The sequence below is a fragment of the Eschrichtius robustus genome, chromosome 15 (genome assembly GCF_028021215.1).
Source record: "Eschrichtius robustus isolate mEscRob2 chromosome 15, mEscRob2.pri, whole genome shotgun sequence".
Lineage (NCBI taxonomy): Eukaryota > Metazoa > Chordata > Mammalia > Artiodactyla > Eschrichtiidae > Eschrichtius > Eschrichtius robustus.
In genome coordinates, this window is record NC_090838.1 from 2,285,591 (window position 1) to 2,310,072 (window position 24,482).

At 48.7% G+C, this 24,482-nt stretch overlaps 1 protein-coding gene across 1 annotated transcript in view; it reads left to right on the forward strand.

The window, feature by feature from the left end:
- Positions 1-24,482, forward strand: part of DCDC2C (doublecortin domain containing 2C) — a 149,343-nt gene that overhangs the window by 26,453 nt on the left and 98,408 nt on the right. The window contains 6 exon segments of the mRNA XM_068565131.1: positions 2,233-2,361; positions 6,943-7,007; positions 7,010-7,079; positions 10,739-10,781; positions 23,219-23,270; positions 23,587-23,661. Of these exon segments, the coding sequence (XP_068421232.1) occupies positions 2,233-2,361; positions 6,943-7,007; positions 7,010-7,079; positions 10,739-10,781; positions 23,219-23,270; positions 23,587-23,661 (434 nt within the window).

Below are 24,482 nucleotides of genomic sequence, written 5' to 3' on the forward strand. Positions count from 1 at the left end.
TCGTCAGGTGGAAGACGGGCTGCCTGATGCTCAAACAGCACAGACCTAAAATCTGGCAGAGCGAGAAGGGTCTAGTTCATTCTTCAGCTCAACCGGAAAACTTCTGGGGATGTGTTAAGTCCATCACTCCCTCTAAACTTGAAATTTCCTAATTTCTTTATTGTTAACATTTCTTTCTTTATCGTTAACAATTTAAAAAATCCTTTCCTCCGTATTTACATGCTTAGTATAAAAAAGTGGACATCTAGAAATGTGTTAAGAATAAAATAAAAATCACTCGTTATCCTTCCCCTCAGATTCAGCCACTGTTAACTTTGAGGGCCGCTTACTTTTAGTTCTCTCTGTACTTGCTGTTGTGTTTTTTTACCGCATTAATTGTATTTGATCATTTTCCCCCTAAATACAAATTCTGCATAAACAATTTTAAATGGCTGCATTAGTTATTACTGTATGGCTGTGCTATGATTTATTTAACCATTCCTCTGCACTTGGACATTTAGGTTGTTTTTATATTTTGGTTTTTGTAAATACAGGCATACTTTCTACTTCGTTTTATTGCGCTCCGCTTTCTTGTGTTTTGCAGATAATGCTTTTTTTCTTTTACAAATTGAAGGTTTGTGGCCGCCCTCTGTTGTCAGATGATAGTAAACATTTTCTTTTAGCAATTAAGTATTTTAAATGAACATACGTACATTGTTTTTATAGACTACAGTATGGTGTAAACGTAACTTCTCTATGCACTGAGAAACCAAAAACTTTGTGTGACTCACTTTGTTGCTGTGGTCTGGGGCCAAACCCGCGATGTCTCTGAGGTTTGCCTGTGACCCTGCGAGAGACATTTTCACAGGTTCACATATACGTGCCCACGTTTCCGTGGGTTGGATTTCAGGGAGTGGACAGACTGTGTCAGTGGTTCCTGGTCCCACATGTCTCCGTGTCTGTGTCCCCAAGTCACCCTTCAGGAAGATCGTGCTCACTTTTACCCACATCAGCCGTGTATATGTGTGTGTGTATCAGCCTGCGAGGGCTGCCAGAATCTGCGGGGGACACAATTCAGTACATAGCAGTGTGCTTATTTCTCCGCACTCAGCGTGAGAATCTGTATTAAATATCTTAAAAATGTAGACAAAAACACAACATGGCCTTGTCTCCACATTTATTTCTTGTATTATTAGCCGTCTGTGTTTGGAGAGACTTTTGGCGTGCACCATTTAGGAACACGGGTAGGTGGAAACCTTGCAGCAAATCTTCAGGGTAGCGGTAACATCACAGACGAACTATGCTACGACTTGCACAGAATGCCCCTTTCGAGGTTTGTTTTGGGGCAGAGGCTTTAAGTATGGAGAAAGGTGGCCTCCGGGGTGATGGCAAGCCTCCTTCCACAGCACCTTAGCTGAGAAACCTGATTCTTTTTGTTGTGCACAAACGTGTTAACTTAAAATTTATATTTACTCTGAAACAAGAGATGTATTTCTCCAATTTTAAATTATTTACATTTAAGGAAAAACAACAGCAATAAAACAACGGTAATCATAAATAACAAAGTAACAGATTGAAAGCCAGCACCTTAAAGTTGCACTCCTGTATTGTTAAATGCCATCCATGACTTTTAGACTTAAAGAAATAGCCTCATATTTTACAATATTTTAAGAAGAGTTTGAAACTGTTGCTAAGTGGCTTTGACTCTAACACCAGAGAACTAGCAGCTTTGCATTGGGTTTTGTGCGGACCCCAGCCATGTCCCCAGCCCCAGCCCATAGAAATAAGAAAACAAACCCACCAGGACCACAGGGAAGCTGCCTTAAACTGCGAGAGCGAAACCAGCGGTTTCTATTATCTTTCCAGAGGATTGCACGTTATTTCCTCCGGGACACCCTCTTGGCTCCACGGAGGGGACAGTAGCTGCATTTTTAACACCAGATTTCCCCGTTTGTTTTCCACATGGACACAGTTTTCTTCCATGTTACCCGTTGTCACGGAGGCGTACTTTTGAAAGAGTAGAGTTCAGTCCTGTTCATCAGGCTGTCTTCTATCCCATGAGGCCATGTCGCCAGCATTTCTGGCCCCTCCCTGGCCCTGAGCACTAGGGGCTCGGGGACTGTCCTCCATGGGGTGGCGTGTGGGCCACCAGGGGCTGCTCAGGGCTCTGGAATTGGGTATCTTTCGCGAATTCCCAGTGTTTTCCCCCGAAGTGTGAGGCCCTAACGAAGGCTTTTCCTTTGGTTCCTACAGTGTTTTCACAAATGGAAGATTATTTATTCTACCTGTAAAGACTGTTATACCCAAGTTCAGCCTGACGGGGTGGAACTGCGTGCTGGACACGATCCGAGAGAAGGTCTTTCCTCTGAGAGGCGTTCGAAAGTAAGGCTCTGGCCCAGCTCCGGGGACCCGGAAGGAGGGCTCGTTCTGTGCTTTTCAGTGAGAATTTCCTGCCCGGCCAGCAGGGTCTGAAATGATTCCTCGTGAGCTCTGATTTTAATTCTTCAGGCAGACAATAGTTCTGCAGTCTTTGGGCCATACTTATTTTTAACAAATTCATTCATTCATTCCTTCATTCATTCAACAAAGCTTAGCGAGCATCTGCCTCACCCTCGGCGTGGTGAATACAGCTAACAAGGCTGAGATGTGGTCGCCCCAGTCCCCCGGGTCCCCCGTGCCCCTGCTGGGTGGCCAGTGATTAACATTCAGTGAGATGCTCAGGTGACGTCATGAGGCCTCTTGGGCGGGAGAATTCGGGGAGCCACGCAGGGGAGCTGGCGTCCGAGTGGTGACGGGGCCCGTCACGGGGGGATGGAGCCCTTGGATGGAGGAGGTGGTGTGCTGCGCTGGCTGAGCAGTGTTGGGGGCCCCACTGGCCTGGACCCCGAATTTGCAGTGGGACACGCTGCAGGGCTGTGGTTTCCTCTGACGCTCGGCAGCCTAGGACGAGGGAGGGGAAGATGGATACACTCGTCCCTGGTCGAGGGTGGGAAGGACCAGCAGGGGAGGGGGTCGGTGTGCAAGTGACTCTAGGGAGGGCCCGGTGGTCTCAGACCCCGGCCTGGCGGTTGGAGGAGGGCGGGAGGGAGGGAGTGGAGGGCGGCAAGGCTGCAGGCTGTAGCGGGAGGTGAAGAAGACCTGGCCTTGGGAACACACGGGGTGACGAGAAGGCCCGGGTCTTGCCACGGGAGTGGGTGGGAAAGCGCAGGAGGACACAGACCTTTAAAGCTGAGAAGTCAGGTGATGTGGAGTGAGGCCGAAGGACCATTAGAAGCGTCGCCCTTACGGACAGTGGTGGTCCCAGGTGGCTGGCGCTGGGGAGGAAGAGCAAAAGCATTCAGTCCCTTCTCACTTCTGTGTCAATTAACTGTTTCTCGGGGGTGAATTAAAACATAAAAGATCTACTGACAGTCAAGAGTTGTGATACCAGCAATGAAAGCGGATGTGTCTGCTAGTGAGCAGGACATAACTGTCGGGACATTTGGAGCAATGGGATACTCGCTAGCCTGGTGAGGGTGGTGAATAACAGTGAACACCAGTGTTCCAGGAGGACAGCTGTTTACGTAGTAGAAAGGACTGTAAGTGCCCAAGTGACTTCAGGATGCAGTTATAAATATTAGTGTTTTATCCTTAAAGAAATAGGGGCAATTGTCTGGAGCAGATAGACTCGTGCATATTTTTGGAAGAAGCCAGAAACAGCAGTGGAATTAATCATAAGTATCACGTATAAAATCACAAGTATCACATAGTGCTGAAAGGAAGAGATAAAATCTTCGTAAGGGAGAAGCAAGCAAGGAAATAGGATATTTAGAGGGAAAATAGGACACTAGATCAATAAGCTTATTTCTTTTTTTCCCTGGACTTAAATTAGTTCTCTGTGGTTGAGTTTAGAAAAAGTACAGAGCTTGGAAATAAATGCTTAGAAAGTACAAATTTTCAATAGTAATCTTGAAAGGGTGATGTAATATGCACATTACAGGTTTTTTTTTTATTATCAACGTACATGTTATCTTTGAACGGAACCGACAGCTAATAGTCAACATACGTTTGAAAAGTCATTTGTATTTATCTGTATTTATCATTCCTTAGATAATGTTAATATGCTTCAGTGGAGGTTTCTACTATACCTTTTTCTTGTGTCCGTTAGAGACCTAGCCAAGTTCTCAGTGGTATTAAAATTAGTTGATTTATTGGATAGTTTTGAACTTTCTGGGATATATATATATTCCAGAGAAACCATTAAGATTCTGTGTGGGTCTCTGTGTGAGAGATTATTGCTGATCTTGGTGTTAGAAAAATCTGTTTTTCACAGACGTGTGTTGCGTGCTGATTGCACGGTGGGCACCACGACGCACATGGGAGGCCCAGCCTGGTCCGCTCACCCCCGTTGAGCTTGTGGCCCCGCAGGGAAGGCAGAATCAAACAGAATCACAGTGGAGGGCAGAGTGTGTAGGAGAGGAGCACACCCAGGCGTGGAGCCCAGTCTAGGAATAGCCCAGAAGAAGAGGTTCGCCTTGAGAGCGGGGATGAGTAGAGGTAGGAATAGCCCAGAAGAAGAGGTTCACCTTGAGAGCGGCGGATGAGTAGAGGTCGGGGTGTGCTGGGCTTGGGAGGAGATGCTGGTGCACCCCTGAAAGCGGGCACCCCCCAGATCTGCGCCCCAGGTGCTTCTCTCGCCTCACGCTGATCCAGCCCTGGTTGGGAAATGCAGTGTTATGGGTGATGACTGGCCGTGAGGCTGGCCAGACGCGGTTCCGGAAAGGAGAGGCGTTAGCACGGGGAGGAATTGAGGAGGAAAGAGGGTGAATTTCCCACGTCCCGCAGCCCTGGGCTCTGTCCGCCTGGCAGAGCTCTCTACCTGCTGGAAGAGAAGGGTGGTGAGCGGTCCCTGCCAAGTTCTGAGACTCTGAGATACAACCGTTTCCACCCTCAAGGTGTGATTCAATCCGCATTTGTCGGGCACAGGTTGGGCAGTGCTGGTGAACCTAAACTCTTCTCTCTGCTTTTTCACCATCTGTGGACTCTTCCAGTTGCAGGTCTTCCCTCTTTCTTTCATTCTGTGACACGAATCTTCATTATTTCTACCCGTATTTCTTCCTTTCTACTCCTAATTTAACTTATTTTGGGGATTCTTATTATCTGGTTGATGGCACTTCTGCTCATTTTTATTTCTTAACTTCTATATGTTCTATTATCATTCCCTGCTGCTTCCTGGGAGAGGTCCTCTATTTTACCTTCCAAACAGTAATTTGTGCTTCTTTCTTTATCTCTTATTTCCCTTATTTCTTTTGTAACGTTTTCCACGTTTATGTTAAGTTCCTGGTCCACGTGTCCCAGCACTTCTGCTTCCGGTGGAGTCTCCCAAGGCCCCACCCCCGGCGCCTTGCGGTCCAGCCCTCAGCACCCGAGCTCCGGGGGAGGCTGTCCTCGAGGCCGCAGCCAGTCCATCCTGCCGCCTCCCTGGGCCCCTCGCTGCCGAGGGCGTCTGCAGCTCCCTGACTTGCTCCTGGGGACGCTCGTGCCAGCTGGGAGCCCTCCAGGGATGGGCACCGATTGTCCCAAGGTGACAACAGGAGAGGAAGGAAGTTCCAAGCCCTGCTTCTCACCTGGAAGCCCTGTGTTCCACTCCCTGGGGCGTCTCACAGTTGTCCCCTGTCTGGAAGTTCTTCATCTTGGTCCTACAGGGTGACCCGAGGCAGCAGGTCCAGGAGCTGCCCTTGTTAGAAACGGATGCTCAGGCCTCATTTTAGACTCACTGAATCAGAAACTCCGGGGCGGGGGCCCAGCGCCGTGTGTGAGCCAGGCATCTGGTGGTTCCCTGCTCGCTGAGGTTGGGGGGTGCTCAGGGGAGGGAGGTTTGAGTCCTGTGGGTCCCACCTGTTCCAGGTGCCCTGCATCCTTCTCTCCTCTCCCTTCCCGTGCTCACCGCTGTCATTCGTGAGCACGTCGTACACCCTGCGATAGCTCTGCATCTCCTCCCCCAGGTGAGGTGCTTTTCCTCCGTCACATCCCACCCACGATGGCCAGCTGCCTGTTGCTAAAACACAGTGCTTACCCACACTTCCACGCAAATCCCCACTCACTCCGACTAAATCGATGATAAGCTCCTCCCCCTAGAATTCCAGGCTCTGGGATTCTACGTTCAAGTTCCATGTCTGCATTTCACCCTTCGGTGACAGTCAGTCCCCTGTGTTCTGGCTTTTTGCAGGGGCCCCTTCTGCTGCCCCAAAGGCTTCATCCCATGTTCACATGAGGAACTCCTGCCTACCCTTGTGCATTTCACCTTAGTGATGCCTACAGTTGCCTTTAATCTTTCTCCTCTTAGAACGCCGACACTTTGCCCTTCTCTGGTCATACTTGCCTTTATAAAGGCTTTTGTACACTTCTTGACTTTGGGGAAGCAGTGGCTTTCTTATTCATATTTTTTACGCAAGGCCGTGCCTACCTCATTGTATGGTGCCTAACAGATGCTCAGCATTGAATGAATTGAATATTTTCTTAAATACATGAATTATGAATTAATACATGCCAAAAAAGAGTGCAGAATAAAACGTAGACAAACATTAGTCTTTTTGTGCTTATAAAAAGGCGTATTGTTTGCTAATAAATGCCGGGTTGTTTTCCAAGTATTGTTATAACAATATAAGCCAATTTGTATTGATTTTAACTTATTAGTTAAAATTAATTGAACAGCAACCAACAGCTTAAGATGTTCTCAGGGCCCTCTGAATACTTGTACATAATTAAAGATATACTTTAATTAAAAAATCTAAAAATGGAAAGCGAGCCTAACCCTGGCAGAGCCGCTCCCGCAGGGCTCCGTTAGCCCGTTTGGGTTACGTTTGCTCTCGGAGCATCAGCTGTCCTGTGGTCCACACACCAGTCGCGTTATGTACCGGGTGCCCCCAGCCCGATGTCAGGGCTCTTGAGTCTCCAGCTCATTTTTTCTGTCTTTACTCACAGATTATTTACAAAGAATGGGCATCTTCTGGACAACTCAAAGGATTTGCAAGACAACCATTTTTACATTGGGCAGGACTGGAGGCCTTCAAGTATTTCCCTTATTGGAAGTCCCCAAAGGTCCCCAGCGAAGCCCAACAGTGAGCACATTTCATTCCCTCCCTTCCTGCTTGGTAAAATTTGCCTTTCCCCCCAGCTCCTCTCCCAAATATGGTCAGTTTAGGTATCTGCTATTTTTCTGTAGTGAAACTTGATATTATCATTTTATATATGATGCAGTTTTCTTTTTTTTAATATTTTCTTGGCTGTGCCGTGCGGCATGTGGGATCTTAGTTCCCCGACCAGGGATCGAATCCATGCCACCTGCATTGGAAGTGCGGAGTCTTAACCACTGGACTGCCAGGGAAGTCCCTATGAGGCAGTTTTGAGTTTTCCAAATCTTTGGCATGGAGGAGCCACTGCTGTTGGACAGAGTCACAAGGAAAGTGAGATCCCGTTTTGAGTCTTTCTCCGGGGTTCCTGGGGTCTCAGAGGTCAAGAGTCTAAACGTACAGGATAGAGCTGGCCCCAGGCCACGGTCATGGTAGCCCACGCTCCATCTGGCACAGTTTCGTTTTCTTAATTCGACTTGCTTTTCCTTATCTAAAACAGAGTGTGTGCAAGCTGGCAGTCTCTCCTGGTGAACAAAGCAGTGATTTTTATAGTAGGTCCTGGACCCGCGTAACAGGGCACACCCCGGTGTGTGCACCTGTGGATGCGAAGGAATGGCCGGGAGGAAGATGAGACGGTGGGGACTCTTGTCCCGCCCCCTGAGATAATGCGATGGTTGTCCCCGCACTCGCCGGCTTGCAGCTAGGATAGGGCAGGCGAGCGCCAGTAGTGAAGGCACAGTGCTGTCCTGTAGGCTCAGGCCTGGGGGGCGCCCGGGGGTTTTTCCCTGGGGTAGAAGAGCCCAGCATTTGCGCTCTGAGTTGCGTCCTGTGTCCTGCACTGATGCTTACAAGGACAGAGCAGACTCTGTATGTGCAGAGAGCCCTTCTCATGGCTCCCGGTCCCTGAAGTCACGAGATGAGGTGGTCTGGTTACATTCCCAGGGCAGAATTACACTTGACACCTCCTTGGTTTTCAGTGTCTCACCCACCTTGCTTTTCAGGGTGTATCTGTAGGAAAAACCTCAGTGTTCCCAACTCCACATATCCGTAGGTCTGTAGAGTCCAAATCCCTTCCTCACTTTCCTGATGTGCTGGCCAGATACAGACACCTGTTTGTGAGTCCGGGGCTCTCGGGGCCACAGCTCCAGATGAGCTCCTGAGTGTCTGATGCCGGCTGCCAGGGCTGGACCAGGCTCAGCGGAGGGGCGGGAAGAAGGCTGACCTGCAGGACTGAAGTTCTGAGGTACACACTGATCCAGCTCCTCAGTTTTGGTCCCAGATGAAGGCCCCGGGATTAGGACTGTGGCTGGGCTTGTTGCCTCTGGGTCAGCCGAGAAGGCAGGCGTGGGGCATGGGAGGATAGGCCGGTGGCCAGCAGATGCGCTCTGCCAGGGCCCAGGCCTTGAGCTGCGCGGGACCCTGCTGTCCCCACTTCTCCAGCGCTGGGGTGTCGGGCACGCGGGGGCGTGTACACACGAGCCCGAGTGTTCCTTCACACGACGGTCGGTACAGTTTTTAAGGCGGGCACCGAACACTGCTCCCCATCTCCAGGTCTTGCTGAGACAGGCCGGTCTGTGGGATTTCGCCCCCTTGGCTGCTTAGCCCCCGGGGGTGCGTTTGACCCACACTAATGTCGGGGCTATTTGAGGGCTTGCAGGAGCCCTCCCTGTCGGGCTTCTCTGTCGTGCTCTTATGGTCACTGTGTTGAGAACGAGGTGTCAGTTTTCATCTCGCTGTGGGGCAGGCAGGTGGCTTCAGCCTTGCAGGTGGTAGGCCTTCACCCCACCCCGAGGTGCCCTGCAGGAGCTCTGGGTGCGTTTGGGAGACTTGAGACGCCACCGGGGGAACAGTGTCTGGGGGACCTTATGCCTATTTTGGCTCCTACGCTCTTAGGTTTTCTACTCTAAGGCTCCCTTCGTCCTGTTGACAGGTGGTGACCCCCCAGCAGTGTGATATGCAGGCAGATGCTTAGGTTAGGGTCCTGCCCGCGCGCCTGGTGAGCGTGGATATTGCCTGACTTTATGGACATCTTAGTCCATTGCTGACGGTCCTGACAGCGTGGTGGGTGGAGATACGGTGGGGCTGTCGGACTGAGTTGAACGGTTCTCTCTACTCTGTGTCCGCTGCCCCCCGCACGAGTTCCTCTGCCTTTCAGTGTGTTTTGTTTCTTCCTGTCGTCTGTTCATGTGTTGAACCCTGACCTGAATCTGCTGGTTGCTTAAATAGCTTTCTCCCTCGCCAGAGAGGTTGGGCTTGGGATGAGCAGAGTCGGTAAGAGGCTGAGGTCCAGTCACCACACGGGAAGTGGACCAAGCAGGTGCTGGTCTGCTGGGGACCCACGTCGGGGAGGCCTTTCCAAACGTGCACAGCGGAGGTTGGAGTCGGTGAAGAATCAGAAACAGCACGTGGACCTGCGTGGCCGTCGGGCGCAGAAGGAGAACGAGAGCTCTGCGGCGGGGTAGAAAGAGGACGGACCGGGTTTGGGGTGGATTTTGGTCTCAGCTCTTCTGCAGATCAGCTGCGGGGCACTGAGTAAACCCTCATGTCCGGAGCCCGGGTTCTTTACCAGCCCCGGGGGAGCAGTAACGCTTGTTCTGCACGTCATCGTGAGGGCTGTGTGACGAAACTGTGTTTGCAAACGTGATTCATCCACCGTCAAAAACTTAAAAATGTTAGGGTTCCCCTCCTCGCCGCCCCGAGATCATATAGAAGCTTTGGGGCAGAGGTGCCTGTAAACGCACGGCCTTAGGCCAGACGCCCGCCCTGCCCCCCGCCCCCCGTAAGTGAGGAGCCATTGGATTTTCAAGGGTTTCAGGGAAGAGCCAGGGCCCAGGAGGCTCCAGCTGGGAGCCCTTGGGGACCAGTCCACTCTGGCCAAAGGGGTGGGCGCTCATGGCACAAGCATGGCTTCCCAGGCATCGGGGGTGTGTTCAAGGGCCAGCTGGGGTCCACTTCACCCACCCCCCCACCCACCTACTGGCCCCAGACCTGCCCTCCAGCACCTACACTTGAACCTCTTCCCATTGTCACAGTCTTTGTCATTTGCACACCACAGTCACACACACCGGATTACCTCTCCTTTTCTTTGTTAAAAGACGCGTTTTTTAAACCTTATTGTGGGTTTGACCTGTGAGAAATGTTTTTATAATGCAAAAGCACGTGTCAACTACACTGGAGCCTGAGCCAAAAGGAAAAATCGATAATACTCATCCTGCCTTCATTTACAATTTTTATATTTTGTTCATTGTGCATTACTTTTTGCATTTTGGTTTTTCAAGTGCTGCATTCAAGTCGTGTTTATCTTGATGGCCGGCTTGTTTGGTGTCCCCTTAAATTTTGCACCCAAGGCCAGTGTCTCACCTACCTCTCTTAGCCCCTTCCCTGCATCATCATTTAAATAAAGCTTTAAAATACTAAAAAAAAAAAAAAAAAAAAGATTTCAGGGAAGGAAAGTGAACAGACTTCCTTGGGGCCCTTTCTCCTGAGCCTGGGAGCCGCTGTGGATGTGGGCTTGTGTCCTCTGGGGACAGAAAGCTCCTTCCTCGTGGTCGGTGCCTCCTGAGGCTGACGCAGCAGTCGACATTTTTGTTCAGATGTTTTCGGCTGGGCTTCACACGTTTCAAGCTTGACTCTCTTTTGTTTTTCAGAAAGTACACAGACATTGAGAAGTATTCACGAAGAAAGAAAAAAGTGAGTACTTGTTAAAAAGAGATGATGACAGCCGTGGCTGACCCTGGTGTCTTTTGTACGGCTGATTCGTTGTGTTGTGCGGTGGAGGCTAACACAATATTGTAAAGCAGCCATACTCCGATAAAAATTAATTAAAAAAAAAAAGGACACACGACAGGCTGGCCCCGCCATTGTAGAACAAGCTTCTCAGCACAGGCTTACTCCTGTGAAGGAGCCGAACAAGGCATCAGGTGTACCCTTGGAGCTCAGAGTCTAGGGCTGGGAGGCACACCGAGGTGTTAGTGATGCAACACCGTGAGTGTGGGGATAAAAAGACACACAGGTCTTCTGGCACTGGAGGAGCCAAAGGCCTGGCAGGAGCTGGGGGGAGATGTCAGGCAGACTTGGCAACTGGAGGAAGGCACAGAGGGTGTGCTTGTGCTCGTCTGCACACACGACCTGATACTGCAGCACAGAGCACAGGCCGAGCAAGACAGGTAGAAGCCAGACCTTGGCGGCTCCGACGGGCCCTCATCACCTGTTTACATGATGAAAACGTCCCAAACCAGCTTATAGAATCAGTACTTGAGCGGCTCTACTGCGTGAATATTCATTCAACAAAGCTGTTGAATGCCTACCATCTCCTTCCCGGCTTTCTAGTCCCGTCCTTCTAGAACTCACCGGCCTCGAGGCTCTCCAGGGTATCGATCTGTTCTTTCCCAATATCTGGCAGCCAGCCTTTGGGTTTGCTTTCCTCCAGTTGCAGCCCAGATTTCTTACCCACCATGTATCACCTTCCTGCAAGGAGCTCTGGCTTCCTTACCCCTAGGGGCCACCTTGCCTCCGCCTGGTGAAAGCCTAGCCCTGGAGCCCAGCCCCTCACTCTGTCTGCACTTGCCCTGAAGGAGGTCAGAGTCCCTGCAGGGGATACTACAGCTGACCTGACCCTCTTCACACCGGATTCATGGCCACAATCCTCACCCAGCCGGCCTGCACCTAAAAAGCCTCACTACTAAAAAAAATACTTTTCTGAATAAGTTTTGCTAAATGTTGTTAGGGATTTTTGCACGTCTGTTTATAAATGAGACTAGCTTAGAATACCTCTTTCTCTTGTTGTCTGGCTTTTGGTGTCAAGGTTTTTCTGAATTGACTCTATTGTTATCTTGATAGCTTCTTAGCATTATTATTATTTTTTTAAAAATTTACTTATTTATTTATTTTTGGCTGTGTTGGGTCTTCGTTTCTGTGCGAGGGCTTTCTCTAGTTGTGGCAAGCGGGAGCCACTCTTCATTGCGGTGCGCGGGCCTCTCACTGTCGCGGGCTCTCTTGTTGCGGAGCACAGGCTCCAGACGCGCAGGCTCAGTAGTTGTGGCTCACGGGCCTAGCTGCTCCGCGGCATGTGGGATCTTCCCACCCAGACCAGGGCTCGAACCCGTGTCCCCTGCTTTAGTAGGCAGATTCTCAACCACTGCGCCACCAGGGAAGCCCATTTTGGTAGCTTCTTGAGCTCAATGATCATTTTATTTATTCTCGATTTTCTCTAAGGATTGCATTTAGTGTTAAGTGTTTGTTGGATGAATGAATGAGAATCACTGAGAACACAAGAATGACAGACATGATTCTGCCCTTGGGGTGCGCTCCATCTCGTGGGGACAGACACGTGGACTTAACGTCATGACACCGAGTTTGTATAAATGGGTCACGTGCATAGGATGATGGTTTGTAGGATGCGGAGTGACCAACACGTGGAGCTCAGCACAAAGGTGCAGGTCGTGGAGTGTGGTTCAGAGAAGGGGCAGGTAATCCCGGAAGGGGGAACGCCTGCATGAACGCACGGGATTCTAGTGCCGCACAGTTAGTCTTTTCTGCCTTCCCCAGTGTTCGCATGAATTTTCAATGATGACTGTTATTTAGCGTGAACAGTGCAAGCTTGAAATCCCATCCTTTCATGGTTTTGGAAGCCTCTGAGCACACAGATAATTGAATCCGTCTGCTGAAGCTGTAGTGCGGGTTTACCGCTACCTGCTTGTGTTATGTCCTCGTTTCATTGTGTTGACTTTGGCTCCTTATAGGTAGGGATGTAATTTTCTTTTCACTATATGTTTAACATTGGTCTAAAATTTGAGCATGTTTGTTCCGATATTGTCTGCATTTCCTTTTCTCTTCTGGAAATCTATCACTGGACAATTAATGGGTTTTGATGATGATATTTAATACTTTGGAGTCTTTAACAGAATGATCACAAACATGGCATAAACTGCAGTGTAAAAATGTGTTATTTTAGAAAGATTAGATCTATCACTGAAATTCTTCTATGAAGTCAGTGTGACAAGAGCATATAGCAGGCATAGCAAGCACATTTTGTTCTAGAAAACGGAAAGTCCTAGAAGAAAACAAAGGGCATTGACTTAGCAAAGGTTGGTGTACAGATACCTGTCAAGGGCTTTATGGCATCCATCGTCCCGTTAGTCAAGGTCTGTATGGTACGTGGATCTCAGAACTGAGTACTGAAGGAATCCTTGCCCCATTTGAGGAGTGGGTTGCCTTGCTGAGAATGGAAACTACTCCACATGCCGGGCTCCTTTGTTTGGCTGCAGAAGCCTGGATTTTAGGATTAGTCATGGCAACTATATTACAATAAATATATTTGTTCCTTTATTTACTTGTTCCCAATTTTCCACTTCTAACTTATTAGACTTTTATCTGTTTTCTGTGTGAACCACCTCAGCATCCTTTTGGAAAGTGGGGGGAGGAAATTTAAAAATCCGCCTGGAGACCCAGGACTGCCCCTCGATGGGGACATTGCCCTGCAGCACATGAGGGGCTGTCGTGGACCCTTGGTCATCTTCCCATTCTGAGGCTGTTAGGTGGGCAGAGTAGCAGCTCTCTGTAAGATCGAGTGCTGAGTTTTCTTTTAAAAGATTAGTATTTAAAAACATTTTTAAAATTGAAGTGTAGTTGATTTACAGTGTTGTGTTGCTTTCATGTATATAGCAAAGTGATTCAGTTATACACACACACACACACACATATATATATATATATATACATGTATTTTCTTTTTCAGATTATTTTCCGTTATAGGTAATTACAAGATATTGAGTATAATTCCCTGTGCTACACAGTAGGTCCTTGTTGTTTACCTATTATATATATAGTAGTGTGTATATGTTAATCCCAAACCCCTAGTTTATCTCCGCCGCTCACTCACTATCTTCTTCGGTAACCATAAGTTTGTTTTCTATGTCTGTGGACCTATTTCTGTTTTGTAAATACATTCATTTGTATCATTTTTAGATTCCACATATAAATAATATCATACGATATTTGTGTTTCTCTTTCTGACTTACTTTGCCTAGTATGATAATCTCTGGGTCCATCCGTGTTGCTGCAAGTGGCAGTATTTCATTCTTTTTTATGGCTGAGTAATATTCCATTGTATATACCACATCTTCTTTATCCATTCACCTGTCAATCAATGGACACTTAGTTTGCTTCCTTGTCTTGGCTATTGTGAATAGTGCTGCTGTGAACATTGGGGTGCGCGTATCTTTTCGAATTAGAGTTTTGTCTGGATAGATGCCCAGGAGTGGGATTGCAGGATCATATGGTCTAAATCTGCAAGTGTTTTCTTAAATGTACTGACAGTATAAAGCAGAGACTCTTTCCTGACTCTTCTATGAACTGAACACAAATACACACAGAGCTTTTGACCTGCAGACTGTCAGACTTGAATGGAGGCATCCGTTGATGTGTCTGGTGGTCCAGGAAACCTTCATGTGCTGGAGATACAGAGATGAGCTGAGTGTGAGTCTCTGCTTGTGGCGAAGGCAGACATGCCAGTGAACAGGACACAGCGACTGTAACAGTCCTCACCAGGAAGATGGAATCTGTTCCCTGGTTCAGCCCAAGCCCACACATCATCCTGGATCCCACCGGCATCAACCCCTCCCGCTTGCATAATTCCAGTAGAGCAGCAATCCCTCTGCTATTAAACTGCCCAACTTTCCGACGCACCGGTGTCTCTCCATCAGCACTGCGCAAAGAGTCAGGAAAACCACAATACCTGAGATGGGAAAGTGGGATGCAGGTGGCAGGCTGGGAAGGCAGGCTGGGACCGTCATGAGGGCTGGAAGGGCAGGTGAGACACTTGTATTCATAGGGATCCTGACCTCAGCAAGGGAGTGAAATGAACAGATATGCACTTGAGAATCACTGCTAGTGATGGAATAAAATATACGGACTGAAAATGGAGCAAGAATAGCAATAGCGGAGGAGAGGCCCGTCCTGAGGCCACTGTAATGCTCCCAGCGAGTGGCAGGTGGGGCGCAGTTGGGTTCAAGAGCTGCCGTGTGTCACTGATGCTGTGACAAGCACTTTCCCCATCTTTGAGGCTCTGAAGTAGGGGCACATCTTAGGCTGATGGGATCTTGGCCGTCGTGCTGCAGGTTCATCTGTTGTCGCGGTGAACTTGTCCACAGCTGCTCACGTTACCGTCTCTCCAGCTGAGGAGGTGCATGGCTGACATTGCACATGGTGCGTTTACTTGCTGTGTAAATGTCCTCGAAAGGGTTTTGCTGGGATTAGGAATTGAAATGAAAGTTATTATATACGCATGGAAAGTCATAGAGATAGAGACAGCAAGATGTGCTGTTATTTGTTATTAGTGGGGTATATTCTCCTTCAATTCCATATGTTTTTGCAGAACAACAGCCAATTCTTTTGTGGATCCAGGAAAGGGAGATACCCACACATAGCGGAGCTGTCAGCTTCAATAACCTGTTACTGTGTAAAGAGCCATCCTCGGGACTTGCCTGGTGGCGCAGTGGTTAAGAATCCGCCTGCCAATGCAGGGAACACGGGTTCGAGCCCTGGTCCGGGAAGATCCCACATGCCGCGGAGCAACTCAGCCCGTGCGCCACAACTACTGAGCCTGCGCGCCTATAGCCTGTGCTCCGCAACAAGAGAAGCCCCCGATCACCGCAACTAGAGAAAGCCTGCGTGCAACAATGAAGACCCAACGCAGCCAAAAAAAAAAAGCCATCCTCAAACCTAGGGGCGTAAAACAGCAATGATTTGTTATTTCTCTAGGTTCTGTGGGTTGGCTGGGTGGCTTGGGCCAGTTCACCGGGTTACTTATGCAGCTGCATTTAGCTGGAGGATCCGCTGGGCTGGGTTGCCTAAGGCCATATCACCACATCTGGAAGCTGGTGCCGGTTGTCGGCGCCTCTGTTTTCCTCCAAGTGGTCTCAAGGTCCCAGGGGGTGGAGAAATAGGCTCTCCCTCGGTGGAGAAGTGCGGCAGGGTATTCACTTTTCATACTGCCTGTGCATTGGGGGAGGGGCTTTGTGGCCAGGGGCAGCCCACCACACTTGTTTGCGTTTTGTTGCTGAGATTGGTGCAGAGGGTTGCCTCCCATGCTCCAGGCAAGAAAGCACCAGCCTCAAAATGTGCAGAGTAGCTCGGAAGAGAATTCCAGGGATAATGGAGGAGCGCTCTTTCTGTCCTGTGGAAAAGCACAGACGGCTTTGAGGCAGAAATGGTTCAGAAGAGCCAGACTCAAGATGTAAAATCTTGGGAGGATGCAAGTAATTTATTTGTTAACTGTCTCCCCTTCCTTTTTGCACAGGTGTGATATTGATAAATATTTATGTCTAAATAGTTCCAAAAGGCCTTTTTCAGGAAGTATAGATAGAAGAAAGAACTTCTAGGTAATAAGGAAGCACCATGACATGGTTTAAATGGCAGGTTGATTTCTTTATTAGCGACACAGGAAATGACCATGTGTCTTATGGTTCTTGGCATCTTGATTTGGTGAAATGGGAAGGAAAACAATGGGAAGGAGCACGGGTGCGTCTAGATGGCCGTGGAGTGTGAGAAAGTGGAAAAGTCAGGGAGGACTCCAGGTTTCCCGGGGCAACACTGGTGGATGGTGGCGTCAGGAGCAGAGACTTGGGCCCCCGGGGAAGGAGGAGGAGGGTTTAGGTGTTGGTATGTGTGTGTGAGGAGGTGCTTTGTGCTAGATTAGCACACTCACCAAATGAGAGGGAAGGGGAGATGTGCGAGATGATATCCATGAGAAAAGTTTTTGGTTTTTTTTTTTTGGAGCAGAGAAAGGTTCACTGCAGGGCCAAGCAAGGAGAATGGGTGGCTCCTGCTCAAAACCCCCCGAACTCCCAGAAAAGTGTTGTTGATGTCAAATAGAATCCCGTATAACGTGTAGTAGAGGACAAACCTGCTCCTGTATTTGTGTGGGATTATCACTGTGGATTCTTTAATGAGTAAAAAGACGAACCTTCTCTGGATCTAACTGGATGCCTAGGAAGTGGGTGAATCTTATCTGCATATTATGATAACAGATTTTTTTTTTTTTTCCTTAGTAAACCAGTGATTCCCAGCCAGGGAAAGCCCAGGGCTTTAAGAGTAAGCGTTCTGGACTCTGACTTCCCCGGTTGGAATCCTGGCTCTGCTGAACCTCTCAGGGTCTCTGTCAGTGAAACGTGGTTCCCACCTTTTACTTCCTGTTTCCCCCCCACCAGGATTTCTGTCATCAGACTTGCTTCAATGGGCATGAATTTCTAATTTAAGCTAATATAGACACCCTAACAGAGTTTTAAAAAAATTGCAGAGTGAAGCTGTTTGCTTCTTACATCTAGATTTCCATTGAGAACAGAATTAAAGATTTAATCTTGATTTAGCAGAACTTTAAATCACACTGTTAAAAATGCCCATTTCTAAGAAAATGGCAAAGAAATCATATGGGTGCATTTTAACTGATTAGCACACTTGAACCATATTTGGGATGCTGTCTGCCTTATTTGATTGGCTCAGTTCACTTATTGGTTGATTCAAATATTTGAATGTTGGGAACACACATCATCAGGAGGCTGCCAATGCCTTAAATGGTCCAGTTAACAGGAGCCATCACTCTTTTAGTCCAATGAAAGTAACTGAATGCAGCTACTCTTATTTGTTACATTAAATTCAGTTTTATAGCAACTGCATTTATGGTGCAGTTACCTTCCAAAGAAGGTGTCTATTACCTTCCAGAGAAGTTAAGGTTAATTTAATAAGTGCTTAAAATTGCATTCATATATTAAAATGAATATTTTAGGGTGCAAGCCTCTGTAAAATATCAGTAAATAGTTAATAAGCATTGTATTTATATCATACCCACAATCAGAATGTTAATATTACCTACTTCCCTTTGGCTATAAAGCCCAAGTGTTGGTAGCAGACAGTAATGAACTGAGGTCAAGCATTGGCACCCTACGTGTGAGTGCGTGTGGGGTCTGATGCCCACGCTTTAATAACCGGGTGGAGACTGTGAAGCTGAGTGTGAGGTAAATACTTTGGAAGTGACGTGTGCAGGCTGGTGATGTCAAGTCCACACCACGTCGCACAACGGTCAGGCAGTGTTTGTTGCCATCTTCCAGCAGCCTGGAGATGCAGCAGTCAGGTTCAAGTGTCAGCAAGTCTTGTGTGTTAATAATTCTCAGAGCAGGGACTGTTCCATTGGTGGAAGACTTTGACCCGCTTTGGAGTCAGGCCGCTTCCTTGGGAGCGGGGGAAGTGCCTTTTGCCAGCAGGCCTGTCGTTTTCTGCCTGAGGATGGATGGGCTCTGAACTGGCTTGTTATGTTCATCAATTAGATGCTGTCTGATTCATCCCAGGTTACCTTGGGAGGCTGCCTTTCATGTGCCGGAGCCAGATGACCTGTTACAGTGGCATTAAGACAGCTAGATTGATTGACGGGGGCTCTGGAGAAAAATAATATTTCTTAAAGCACCACAGAGAAATAAACCCAGTGTGCCTCAGGTGTATTTTCCAAAAATACTTTTGATGGGAAGAAAGATGACGGAAATTGAAAGGAAGTACTGTGGCCTTTTTAAGTAGAGCCCACGATGATGTCAGAGGGGCTGGGGACGTGAGGACAGAGAGGAGGGGTCGGAGGCGTGACGCTCATTTCCTCGTGTCGGAAAGCAGTGGATTCTGGTTCCTGCTTATCCGCTGTTTTCCGAGAATGGCTGTAAATCCGTGTGGCTCTGACAATTAAAAGACACCAGAGTGTCCACACGTGCCAAACGCCGGGCGTGTGAAGATGCAGGCTGCCCTGCCTCGGTCCTTGGGGAGCTTTCGGGCAGAGAGAGAGAGTTACATAGTGGAAACTGCAGGCCTGTGGCCGTGGAGCTGTGTACAGAGTGGACTGGGAGCGGGGCCGGGTTTCTCTGTAGGGACAAGATGACATTGGAGTTAGGATCTGCAGGTGAGTTTGCCAGACCCCAGAGGAGGGAGCCCTTCTGGAGAAACACAGGGATTTGGAAGCGCTGGCCTGTCGGGGAACAGCGAGGCGTGTGGGCCCGCAGGTAGGGACCCCTGTGCCTGGATGCGGTGCTGGGAGTTTGGGCTTCGTCCTGAGGGAAGCAGACCTGGAGGGCCTGCAGAGGAGGTGTGCATACCGTCCCCTCCCGGACCTGTGCCCCTTCCCTGGAGACCCCCTCCTTGTCTCCCGCTGGTCCACCACCATTTCCCCACGGCTCTCAGGACGCAGACCTGCCCACCCGTCACGTTCGCCGCCAGCATTTCATGGAGTGCTTCTGTCTGCCCCGCCAGGTTCTAAAACCCTTACTGGGGTGCAGCTCTGCAGACCTCATGACCACCCCAAAGAGGCAGTGTTATCAGTCCTGCGTCATCGAGACGCCCTGGGACAGCGTGGTGGGGTGATGTGCCAGGCGCAGAGCCGCTGAGTGAGGGATGGGAGGCGCTCAGCGTCGAGCACCTACTATGTGCCAGGTCCAGTGGGGTGGCCGGAGGGATTGTCTAAGCAAGTCTGAGACACCGGGCCTTTGGGCAAGGCTGCTTCTTCCCCACCGCCAAGTCCAGGATCCGAGCTCCACCCAGGCTCCTATGTCCTTTTCCAGTTCCCGTCACACACCTGTGCTGGGGACGAGCTGGGTGTGGGCCTGCCTACACCTCAGGTCCTGAGTGTCTCGTCCCACTCGCTAGGTGCGGGTGGTCACACTTGCTAGGTATGTGGGTCTAGTCGTACACTTTGTAGGGTCTTAATGTATTTCTCGGGAGTTTATTACATGTTTTAAAGTGGAATTTGTGTAAATATTTTTTCTTTCTATACTTTTTCCAACTTATATTACAGTTCACTCTGTTTAAATAATTAAGATCATCTACTTAAACGTGAGTCATTTACAGCTGGTTTCAAAGGTGAGTAGGTCAAGATTCATGCAGGAATCAAAGCGCAGTGCAGGGAGTTGGGTCAGAGCCGGCAATCTGCTCGTCCTGCCGGCGGCGTTGGCTGGAGGGACGAGGAGGAGGGACGAGGAGGACGCCCCGGAGAGGCTGGTGGTCCAGGTCACCAACCAGGGAGACAGTTGTCCTGAGATCTGGCTGTGACGCCTGAGATGGGACATGAGTGTGTAGGATCCAGTCAGGGACACATAACCTTCACCTAATTATGCAGAAACACCAAGCCAACCTCAGATTCTTCCTATAAAAGAAAAGAAAACAGGCCTGTGTTCTTCAAAAATTCAGCATCACGTAAGACGAAGAAAGTCTGAGGACTGGGTCCAGGTAAAAGGGGATGAAGGGGACATGACACCTGAACACGATGTGTGACCCTGGACTAGTCTGTTCTCGAGGGAAGGTCCACAAAGGATGTCATTGCATGGAGACCAGATGGAGTATGGATGGCGGATTAGCTAGAAAGCCTGCGTCAAGACCGATTTCTTGAATGGGGCGACCGTCCTGTGGTTCTGCAGGGGCGTCTGTGTCTGTTGTCAGGAAACCACCCGAAAGTGTAAATAGATCGTGTGTCTTCAGTACTCATCTAAGGGACTTAGCCGTAAATGTGTGTGATTCATGCAGCCTCTTCCTCAGTAGTTTAGGGAAAATACGTGTTTAATGCAAACATGAAGGGAAGCTACTCCTAGCAGCCCCTCGCCTTTCCTTGTCTGGAGAGTGCCAGATTTTCACCTGTTCTCTTCCTGCTCTGCCTGCATCTTCCTGCTCAGTGCATTGAATCGGCAGACGTTTACTGAGCAGCTGTTACGATCACTGAATTGAACACACGTACGTATCGAGAGCCTGCTGTTGATTTAGGGCCAGGAATGTGCGGACGGTGGGCCTGGGCCCTGGAGCTGCGTGTGGAGGTGTTACAGGACCCGGCAGGGGGGCCCTGGAGGTCAGGCGCGGACCGGGATTTGAAGGATGAGGGGTCTGAGGTCAGGAGGCAGGGCAGGGAGGGAGTTCCAGGTGCAGCTGAGCTCTGTAGGAAGGCGTGGGGTGTGCAAAGCCTGCGGTGAAAGGGTGTGAGGAGTGGGCTGTGCAGGCAGGTAGGCTTAGAGCTTGAAGGGCGTTGGAACACCCTCATAAAGTTGGGACCACTCCCTGAAGTGTTTGAAAGGTGGGCGTGATCAGATTCACAGCAGCCCTGTTCACTTATGCATTCAGCAGGTACTTACTGAGTGCCTACTATGTACCAGGCACTGTCCCGGGCTCTGGGATCCATTATGAGAAAAACAGACAAACACACACCACCCCTGCCCTCATGGAGAGTCTAATGCCTCATGGAGACAGGTGAACAATGAACGTCATAAATAAATTATCTGTAGGTTGAGTTAAGTGCTGAGGAAAATATGGAGAAGGGTAAGGAACGGAACTTTTTTTTTTTTTTGAAGAAGGGGAGTCCAAGGCATTTTATGCTTCCATATTTTTTTCGTTGTCCTGTCGGCATACGATTCCTCTTGTCTGATGGGTTGCTGAAGTCAGTGGTTGGGAAGTGCCCCATTGTGAAAGGGGGGTGGGCAGGGGAGAGAACTGCTGCAAAGTGTCCCAGGGAACCAAGGAGTTAGTACTTCCTGCCAGGTCTAACTCTTGAAGGATGGCACCTTCTTTGTTAACTCAGAGAAATTTAAAGTGGGGGGAAATAGGGAGGGAGCCATCAGGGTGGCTCTCGCCGAGAAGGAGAGGCTTGAGCCAACGCTTGACAAGAGGCCAAACCCATGCAGCTCCGGTTTCCCTGGATTTCACAGGAATGAGGTGTTTCAGAATCTCGCATTCCCTTCATGTGCTTGTTAGGCAAAGTATGAGATTAAACAATAGAACTGGTTTAATGACGTGATGCCCGCCTTCACCTGCCGTCCTGCTCCCCCGGGAGTTCTTGTTTCCACAGCTCCTGGGGTGACGGGGGCGGGTGGTCAAACCGCGATGGGTGTGGTTTGCTCTGGGCTCTTTGCTCAGCATCCTCGCTGCTTTTGTGTCCTGGTGACGAGGTGGGTAATATTTCCTTGTCACTGTCCTCTGAGTGCTGTTTCAGAGACAATAAAATAAATATATGGCCTCTTTATCTTAGAGGCCAAAGATACGGAAAGTGCTTGTGACAAGGAGATGTGAGTGACACCGAGAAGAATCTAGTAGGTTTCCCGAATCCCAGCCCCCAGCTGCCTCTAAGGCACAAGCACCATATATCATTTTCTGTTTCTAAAACCAGTCCTGCAAAGATCTTGTTTCCTATATTCATGAACACAATTTCAACTTGTAGGAAAGCCTCCTAAAATAGGTAGAAAGATTTTGCTTGGCTCCTATATGTGGTTGAAGTACTATTTTCACACTTTAATTTCCACAGGGAAAAAAACCCTAGTAGTTTGCATAATACACACATAATGCCATATATAAATGGCACAAGGTAGGTGTTTTTAGTTTGACATTTTCTTAAGTGACACAGAGAGCTCACGAGAAATATCTATTTATATAGTTTTGCCTGTATTCATTTCCAAATACTTCAGTAAAGATGGAAAAAAGGAGAACTAAAAAAGAGGGTTTGTATATAAAGATGGGATATATCTGGGATAGAATTGGAATAGAATTGGGATGGTGCTAAGAATTAGTTCACCTTACACTGTGATCTAGTTATGCTTTGTTATTATTGTCTATAGATTTCTTTAGAAATCTAAGTTCCCCTCAATTGTAAGCCAGACACACCTGCCATGCATCAATTTTTTTTATCAGAGATGCTCAATCCTGCTCTGGTTCCAGCAGTGATAGTTTGGTGGTTGTTATGGAAGCGATTTTTACTAGGCTGTAAGGAGTATCTCTAAAGCCCCAGCGACCTCTGCAGACCTGCCTGTCCCCCTTCTAATGCAGACCCTCCTTTCCCAGGCACCACGCGGCCACCTTCATTTGGGAAGAGAATAGCTTCCCTTCCTGGTGAGGTGCCGCCCCCTGGGAGGAGGGAGGGGAGTATTTTTGCCACTTTACAGAAGAGAAATGGAGGCGACAGCGTGGTCCAGTTGGTGCGAGAAGGGGGGCCTCTTGGAGGCACCTGGGTCCCATCCCACTGTTCACTCTAGGAGCGTGTGCTTTCCCTGGGCCTTCTCAAAATAACCGATTAGACTCACTGTACGCCTCCGTCCCAACACGCTTTTTGTTCTTCGTTTGTGCCTTAGGAGGATCCCAAGGTGAAAGAAACTCATAAATATGGCAACATTCCACCCAAAGCACTGGATTCTATTTTTATTTTTTTATTTTTTTATTTTTTTAATCCTTTTATTATTCTTTTTTAACAAACGGCCCCAGGGATAGGGGACCAGGGGAGGGGGGAGGAGGGGAAGCGAGGCCCCAGCCCCGCAACCGCTCCCCACCCGCCCCTTTCCCCCTTATATATTTATAATCTATATACATGCCCCGGGGGGGTGGGGGGCAAAGGGCACTCCCTCAGCGGGGTGGGGGCAATCCAGGCTCCTTGTCCCCTCGGGACCCAGGCTCCTCTGCCCTTCGGGATGGCCCTTCTCGAGAAGGTGGCCCCGTCCGCTCCCAATGGATTCTATTTTTTACGCCAAAGAAGGAAAGAAGAAACCAAAGGCAGAACCTTTAATCCAAAGCGGGGCAGGTAATGTGAAATTCTGTGTTGCTGTCGGTAATTCGAAATGCTGCCGGGTCAGGAATCTGCTTTTCCAGACCAATTTCATCCTGCAAAGATATGACTTGTAACGATCTGATTTAAAAACCCGACTCGTAACTGTCTGACTTGTTAATAAATTGTTCGGCATGTAGGGCCATGGTAGGGGGAGTAGAGAAGCAAAATTACAGGGCTGAGGGCGATGGGATTCTCCTACTAGGAAGCCCTCCAAGATAAACGCAGGATTTAAAAGTAATTCTGTCATCTCTGTGGACCTCTGGGAGGGCATATTTTCCCTTAAGGACCAATGACACTGAAAACAACCAACAAACATATCAACCTTTTGAGGGAAACATGAACATAAAAGCCATCTGAACCCGTTGTTCGGGTTTACTTTTTGAGTATGAGAGACATTTAAAAGATTAAACTTCAGAAGTGATGTTAAAATGAAATAATTTAAAATACACTCCTTTCAGTCCTACTCCTATTCTTACTACTATTGCTACTACCACTAGTATTACTGTTACTACCATTATCAGTACTACTGTTCCTACTATTATCAGCTCTGACTGGGGGCCAGGCTCTGAAGGAGGTGCTTTCTGTGACTGTGCCATCTGTAGGTGTGATGGACACTTACAAGACTTAAGTCCCGTGGTTGGTTGTGGAGAAGAGAGGGAGATGACGGGAAGGAGGGCTTCCCTTGCCTTCTCTGCAGCATCTGACAAGTTTGGAAGTCATTTCTCTTAAGCTGTCTTCTCCCCTGGCTCTCAGTACCATACAGAGCGACTCAGGTTTTCTTCTCTTTGCTCCCC